At 37.4% G+C, this 7,500-nt stretch overlaps 1 protein-coding gene and 1 non-coding gene across 2 annotated transcripts in view; both read right to left on the bottom strand.

The window, feature by feature from the left end:
• Window positions 1–14: 14 nt before the first annotated feature.
• On the bottom strand, window positions 15–86 carry TRNAP-UGG (transfer RNA proline (anticodon UGG)). The gene has a single exon. It is a non-coding gene; the product is annotated as a tRNA-Pro (tRNA).
• Window positions 87–2,864: 2,778 nt separating this feature from the next.
• Window positions 2,865–7,500, bottom strand: part of LOC113802821 (uncharacterized) — a 19,884-nt gene continuing 15,248 nt past the window's right edge. Inside the window, exons 5-14 of the mRNA XM_027353449.2 lie at window positions 7,484–7,500; window positions 7,277–7,371; window positions 6,870–6,980; window positions 6,632–6,686; window positions 6,140–6,286; window positions 5,683–5,897; window positions 5,170–5,353; window positions 4,722–4,940; window positions 4,076–4,432; window positions 2,865–3,803 (exon numbers count right to left, since the gene is read on the bottom strand). The exon at window positions 7,484–7,500 is cut by the window's right edge and continues 221 nt beyond it. Of these exons, the coding sequence (XP_027209250.2) occupies window positions 3,685–3,803; window positions 4,076–4,432; window positions 4,722–4,940; window positions 5,170–5,353; window positions 5,683–5,897; window positions 6,140–6,286; window positions 6,632–6,686; window positions 6,870–6,980; window positions 7,277–7,371; window positions 7,484–7,500 (1,519 nt within the window). The 3' untranslated portion in view covers window positions 2,865–3,684. The remainder of the gene's footprint in view (window positions 3,804–4,075; window positions 4,433–4,721; window positions 4,941–5,169; window positions 5,354–5,682; window positions 5,898–6,139; window positions 6,287–6,631; window positions 6,687–6,869; window positions 6,981–7,276; window positions 7,372–7,483) is intronic.

Genomic DNA, 7,500 nt, shown 5'->3' with positions numbered 1-7,500 from the left:
TTGAGACAAAATCTGGGCCTGACCGGGATTTGAACCCGGGACCTCTCGCACCCAAAGCGAGAATCATACCCCTAGACCATCAGGCCGATATGTGATGTGAAAAAGACTACCTTTGTGATTTTCTTTGCTGTAGCGGAATGGTGTGTTTGCAATGGTAGGTTGACAATGTATCTAAGAGAATATCTTTGTAAGCTTATTCCGTGTATGTGTATGTATATGCATATGTATATATGCATAAACATATGTATATGCATGCGAATACACATGCGCATATAGGTATGTGTGCGTGAGTGTGAAACTGGTAGATACAAATGAAATTATATATATGTATATATATATATATATATATATATATATATATGTATGTATTTGTGTATGTGTGTATTTATATATATGTATATGTATGTTTATATATATTTATATGTATATATACATTTATGTATGTTTATATATATATATATATATATATATATATATATATATATATATATATATATGTGTGTGTGTGTGTGTGTGTGTGTGTATAAACATAGATATAGATATACATACATATATATACATATATATACATATATATATATACACATACATATGCATTTATATATTAATATAAATGTATATGTATATGTATATGTTTATATATGTTTATATATACACATGTATATATATATGTATATATATGTTTATATATACACATATATGTATATATATATATTATATATATATGCATATATGTATATATATATATGTATATATGCATATTATATGTGTATATACACATATATATCACCTATATACATATATGTATATATACATATAAATATATATGGATATATAGAATATATATATGTATAGACATATATGTATATTTATATATGTATAGACATATATGTATATATATACATACATACATATACATTCACACACACACACACACACACACACACACACACACACACACACACATATATATATATATATATATATATATATATATATATAAATATAATATATATATGCATATATATGCACACACACACACACACACACACACACACACACACACACACACACACACACATACACACATACATGAACACACACACACACACGGTAACCCTAAGTGTGTACACACACACACACACATATACATACATGAACACACACACACACACACGGTAACCCTAAGTGTGTACACACACACACACACGCGTGCGCGCGCGCACACGCACACACAAAAACTACCACACACACAATATATATATATATATATATATATATATATATATTAAGTATATATATGTGTGTATGTATGTGCGTACATCTGTCTATATATGTATGTATGCATATATATATATATATATATATATATATGCATGTAATTGTATATATTTGTTTATAATATATATATATATATATATATATATATATATATATATATATATATATATATATATATATATGTATGTATACACGCAAATGAAGGGAAAAACACTCAACCGTGTTGATATCGAAGATGAAACTGTTGTCTCACTTTCTGCAATAAATATAATTTGTGCTTTGGGGGTTTTACTACCATATACACACATATATAAATACATATACATAATATACATATTGTTAATCTATTTGTACTTATTTTCTTTACTGAAAAGTCTAAGCTCTCAGTAAAGAAAAAAGGTACAAATAGATTAACAATGTATATTGTGTATATGTATGTTTCGTGTTTCGCTTGTATGCTTAACAAATGCAAAAGGGTTATACGTGGTAGTTGTATCAACCTTGCAACATACACTTAGAAATGCTTGTTTGATCTCAGTGTTTCCTATTTTTACTGTTCTTTTTTAGAATGCATAATGGCGCACATCACCAAAGATTTTAAAAAATCACACCATAATTTTTATTTTTGATATTTTAGTTTCGTGCGGATACTCAAGTGAACCACTCGCTACCGGCTTAGATTCAGCCTAATTAATTTCTTGACAGCCCATCTCTGTCTTGGGGTTCATTATAAATTCATTAATTACACCGACTTTGCAGTTGGAATCTAGGATTTAATCTCGGATTCTCGATGATGATTCCTCTACATAGACAGTTCTTAGTAAAACGGCATTTCGCCATGATGAATCTGAATGAAATTTATCTCTTTATTTTCGATTTTATTTGTGTGAATACTTTATGCGTCTCCCTCTTTTATTACGTAAATCGCCGTCAAGGTATACATGCTATCAGCGATAATGTTATGAATTTCGAAATACATGAAAGCGACCTGTTTACTCAGCTCATATGTTAACATTTATGGGCACTGTTAAGGTTCTGTTTTCCCTTCCAAGGCGAGATTCCTTTTAACTGGCTCCTGAATTCCTTTTTATTATTCTTATTTATTTCATTATTATTATTATTATTTTTTATTTATTTATTATTATTATTATTTTTTTTTGAGGGGGTGGGAGGTTGGCTTTTCAAACTGCGGTCAATGAATCTTGATTTTTTTTTCTCACGGGCAGGGTACGAAATATAATTAAATATATATCCCTAACAAAAAAGTAATAATGAACTAAAAAAGTAAATAACAAACTAAAACACATATATTATAACAGGAACTCTTGCGCGGCTTGTTTGCAAAGATCTCAGAAGCTTGCGTTCACGGCTTCAGTCTGGATCGGTTCCAAGTTATGTGGTCTGCGAGTACTTTAGAGAATGCTCACGTGTGTGGATTGGAATTTATTGATATAATATATTTAATACCTGTACATCATTGACTTTATGTAGAATCTGGAGTATTTATCTTCAAAAGAGATTATCGTTTCTTCATATTTTGGTTTTCTTTCGTCAGTTTTTTTTAGGATACATAAACATATATATTTTATTTTTATAATTTTATTTATCATTCTGAAGGGATATTACCTAAGGTACAGTATAGTTTGTTGTACACCATATAGAATAGAATTAAGTCTAGAAATAACCATATTTTAAAAGATGAGAATATGAAATTAATAAAAAATAAGTGACGCGTCCCTATTACACCATCATTTACCTCCTTGAGTACGACAGTTAACATGTCATACTCCTGTTTCCCCACTTTTAAATGGATAACAGGTTATTTTCCTCCGTCATGTAGGACACTATTTCTACTTAATGCTATGTCTTATGAAATAACCTCCACATATTTACGAAATTGATAGAAATCGTCGCGTGAATAAATTGTTTTCATTCGTTATTTTTCTTACTAAGTAATAAAATAGCGTGAGCATACCCGCACTTCCTCCAAACTACTTTCTTGTGCTGGGAATTATGAATTATTTTCTAGTACGACTACAGTAGTTACGAGACTATCACTACAACACGGGAGAAGAAAGACCCTCGGCTTATGGAAAATAAAATGCAAGGACTAGATGAGAGAGAGAGAGAGAGAGAGAGAGAGAGAGAGAGAGAGAGAGAGAGAGAGAGAGAGAGAGAGAGAGAGAGAGAGAGAGAGAGAGAGAGAGAGATCTGATTAGTAGGAAAGACACGGACGGAATGATAGAGAATGTAGGATTTATGAATAGGAAATATGCAAAGATTATGCATAAAAAAGTAGATGAGACAGAAGAGTAGAAGGATAGGAAGAAGATTATTAGATAAGGGAAAGAAAAAGCGGCAGACAGAGAGGAAGAAAACCGTAAAATAAATGATTTAACAGATTTAACACGAGGGGAAGTCTTTTGGTGCTTTAGGGAAATCTGCAGTGTTGCCGACTTGCAAGATAAGGCTCTGGCCCGCCATTGCATTGAAGAGGACCTGACTCTCAAGCATCCAGAATCCTGTGTTAAGGAAAATCAATTATGTATTAAGAAATGGTCTATGAATTGGGGGAAATGTAGTTCATAATTAAATGAATGTAGTTCTTAGATTAAGAAAAAATATTCAGAAAATGTATTTCATTAATGAAGAAATAGCTGTTATTAATTCAGAAAGCGCTGATCATAAATTCAGTGAACGCAATTCATTAATTACTTTTTTCTTCTTCATTGGGGGGGGGGGGCTTTCATATTTCAGAGAGGGGCAGAGGGAAAGAAAAAAAGCCTCGATTTACCGGGATTCTCGGCGACGATCCTGACGATGGTGTACCCTCCTGGCGGAATAGTGACGGTATCCTTGGCCACGGGGTCCAATACGTACCGTTTCAGCTTCCCTTCCGTGTCAAGTTGCATCACCTTATCCCTTGAGAGATACTCGTCGCCTACAAGCTCGCCGCTTACAAGCTCGTCGCCTACAAGGGGAATATCAGCGCTGTCTTCTGAATCTCCGTTGGGGGATGGGGTCGTTGTGGTGGTAGTCGTAGTCGTAGTCGTCATGGTCGGCGTGGGTACGTCTTCGGCCGCCACTTGAGACAGGACCCAGAACTTGAAGCCGTGGAGATGCACCACCTGGGAAGTCCCATTAGCGGGTCCTAGGGAAGAGTCGGGTCGTATGTTAGTGTTCAATGGTTTAGTTATATGCTAGCGTTATGCCCATGGCCTCGTTGATTTATCATGAAGGATAATTCGCGAAATTGCGCTTTTATGCGTTAATGATAAATAACACACAATCAAGATCGTATATGTTATTTTCTCTTCTTGCCGGTTAGATATTTATAACATTAAACACTACCGACCATGAAATTAAATAATTCTGTGTACAAAATGGGAGTTTCGACCCTAACAAGAGTAAACCCAAAGACCGATTTGGCATCCACCCACCCTCTCCGATGAGCACGAGGTCCACGACGGCCCCAATCGAAACCTGCAGGACGTGGAGGCACTCGCAGAAGTCGGCGGTGCAGTGCCCTCGCCTCACGCCCTCGCTGCTGCAGTTCTCGGATTTGAGTGGGCGGTGGTTGACCAGGAGGGGGATGGGCGGTGCTCGGAAGCTCAGGCTGTTGATCTGGGGTGTTGACAGTCGCTTCGTAGGGTCGGTCTCTGAAATGGATTCCGTGGTTTGTGAAATCTGAAATAAAGGCTGGAAATTTTTGCCTTCTTGGATTCAGCCATGAGAATATACGGGAAGGGGATAAATCGGTCAAATTGGTTAAAGAGAATTACGGAATGCATAGGCAAGATAAGGATTTAGAAACGGTACCATCTTTCTACATTTCCATAACGTATCTTTTCGGACATTTTCTCCCGAGATTCATATACGTCTTTCTACCTTCATAGATGTCGTAGAGGAGAATGGAGTAGAAATTCTCGTTGTGAATTTGCTTGGAGGAGAAGGCAAGGTAGAATGTTGTATTTGCTTTGGTGACCTGAAGGGAGGCTGGCAGATCGGCGGGTGACCTGAGACCAGTGACACAACGCTGCCCCTCGGTGCCACATGCCCCGCTGAAGTCTTGCTGTTGGTGAGGGTTGCGGTTTTAGGCCGTGTCATGTATCGTTTGATTTGGGGGACATTGACAAAATCATTTTTTTCCCGAAAGGAAGCCGTGCAGAGATAGATAAATGAGTGGATTGAAAATTAAGGTTAAACAAAAATAATGAGTTAAGTGCTAGTATGTAAAAGACGTTTACTTAGGTATGAATGTAAGAAATTATATTCCCAATGAAGAAAAGCTTTAGTAACAGAAAGGGCGAAAACTTTATAGGAAAAAAATAAGCCAGTTCACACAGACAGCATAACTAATTCGATTCTGGATTGCTGTTTAAAGACAACAGGACAACACACCGATCCTGGCGCAGGTGGTGTTTTGGGAGTGGGCGTGGTCTGCGGAGGGACGGCGGGCGGAGCTTCGGCGAAGGAGAAGTTCGTGGGCAGGTACTGGAGAAGTGCGTACTGCTGAAGGTGCCCACAGTCGTTCCCTCCCTGCACGCGGACCCAGAAGACGCCGCCGTCAGGAGAGGTCTGTTGCTCCGCAGCGATCAGTACGTCGTATCTCTCGCCTGGGTAAGAAAGGAAGTTTTTTTTTTTGTGATGGGAGAAGTGGAAAAAGAAATAAACAATAAAATAAGATTTTGTTTAAATTTGAGAATCAAAGGGTTGTGTTTTTCTAGGGGTTAAGCTTTTATGTTTTCTAACTGACCTGAACTTAGAATTCCGATTAAATAAGTTGATTAATTAACTAAACTGAATCATAACTTACTAATTTTTGTAACTTACGACTTATTGGCCTTCGCTGCATTACCTGGATAGATGAGGAGTGACGTGGTGTTCATGGGCGACACGAGGCTGCCATCTGCCGCGAGGAGAACGAAGTCATGGCTGTCCACTGTCACAGTCACGGGGCAATTGGTGACCGCAGCGTTGATGACTCGCATGCGGTAGCGGGTGTCTGTGGGGTGGAGGAGGAGGAGGAGGAGGAGGAAAGGGCGAGAAGCGTTAATTGTGGGTGGGCTGGGGTTCTCTTTGTGTATCTCTCGTTCTCAATCTTTCTGTACCCAGTCTGTCTTTCTGCCTCTCTCTCTCTCTCTCTGTATATATATATATATATATATATATATATATATATATATATATATATATATATATATATGTGTGTGTGTGTGTGTGTGTGTGTGTGTGTGTGTGTGTTTGTGTGTGAACTAACCCATCTGTCTACCTGTGTGTATATCCATGTATATTGCAGTCAAGCTTTATATATAAATCCCTCTCCGTTGCAATAATTTGCTTGTCTTACCATTAGCCACTATGAACTTTGAGTACGGGACTCGAGCGACTTCATCCGCGTCGTGCTGGAATATAAGACACATATCATAAAGCAATTCAGTCACTTAACACATCGTTAAATATACATATGAGACATAATGTCTGACAATGTCCTAATGATATATTGCATTAAGGATAAGACGGTGATGAAAGAGGACTATCAATGAATCACATGTACAATAACATTCAAGGTCAGGTATTTGGTGTACCTTCTGGGGTCCGCGGCCGTTGATCAGAATTGACTTGGGTTTGGCCTCCTGGTTGCTGTGCTGCTGGAGGACATACTTGGACTGCGTCGAGGAGTGGAACCAGTCATTGATCTGGAAGTAAAGGTCTTGTTTGATGTACTATTTTTAATGTGCTGCATTGTTGTCGATTTTTGTTCATTTGTAATGTATGGTATTATAATTTTACGCCGTTGCTTCTTTCTGTTTGCCCAACTCGTCATATACTGTATGTGAATCTGCAACACTTAGCCCACAACAATGTTGTATATTCGAAGTATTTGTGAGCACCCTCCACATACACACAAGTGTGTGTGTGTGTGTGTGTGTGTGTGTGTGTGTTTGTGTGCATGCGTATGCATATGCATACACATTTATAACGAAGCTCATACCGTCATGATATGTTGTGCCAATTTTTGGTAAGGATCATTTTCATGTGACTGGTGCACAATGAGTGGGCCGAACACACCGTCGCCGCGTTCAAGACCTGCGAATACAGACATATTTGATTAGAACAATGGATCAAATATTTTTAGGCTTACAGACAACTAGACATTGTCTACACCTGCCAAATGCATCTTGCCTTTCCTCCTCCTCACCTGTCTGCGCGTGCCAG

The sequence above is a fragment of the Penaeus vannamei genome, chromosome 2, assembly GCF_042767895.1.
Source record: "Penaeus vannamei isolate JL-2024 chromosome 2, ASM4276789v1, whole genome shotgun sequence".
NCBI classification, from domain to species: Eukaryota; Metazoa; Arthropoda; class Malacostraca; order Decapoda; family Penaeidae; genus Penaeus; species Penaeus vannamei.
Note: the sequence above shows the minus strand (reverse complement) of the source record. Positions and strands in the feature narration are given on the sequence as shown.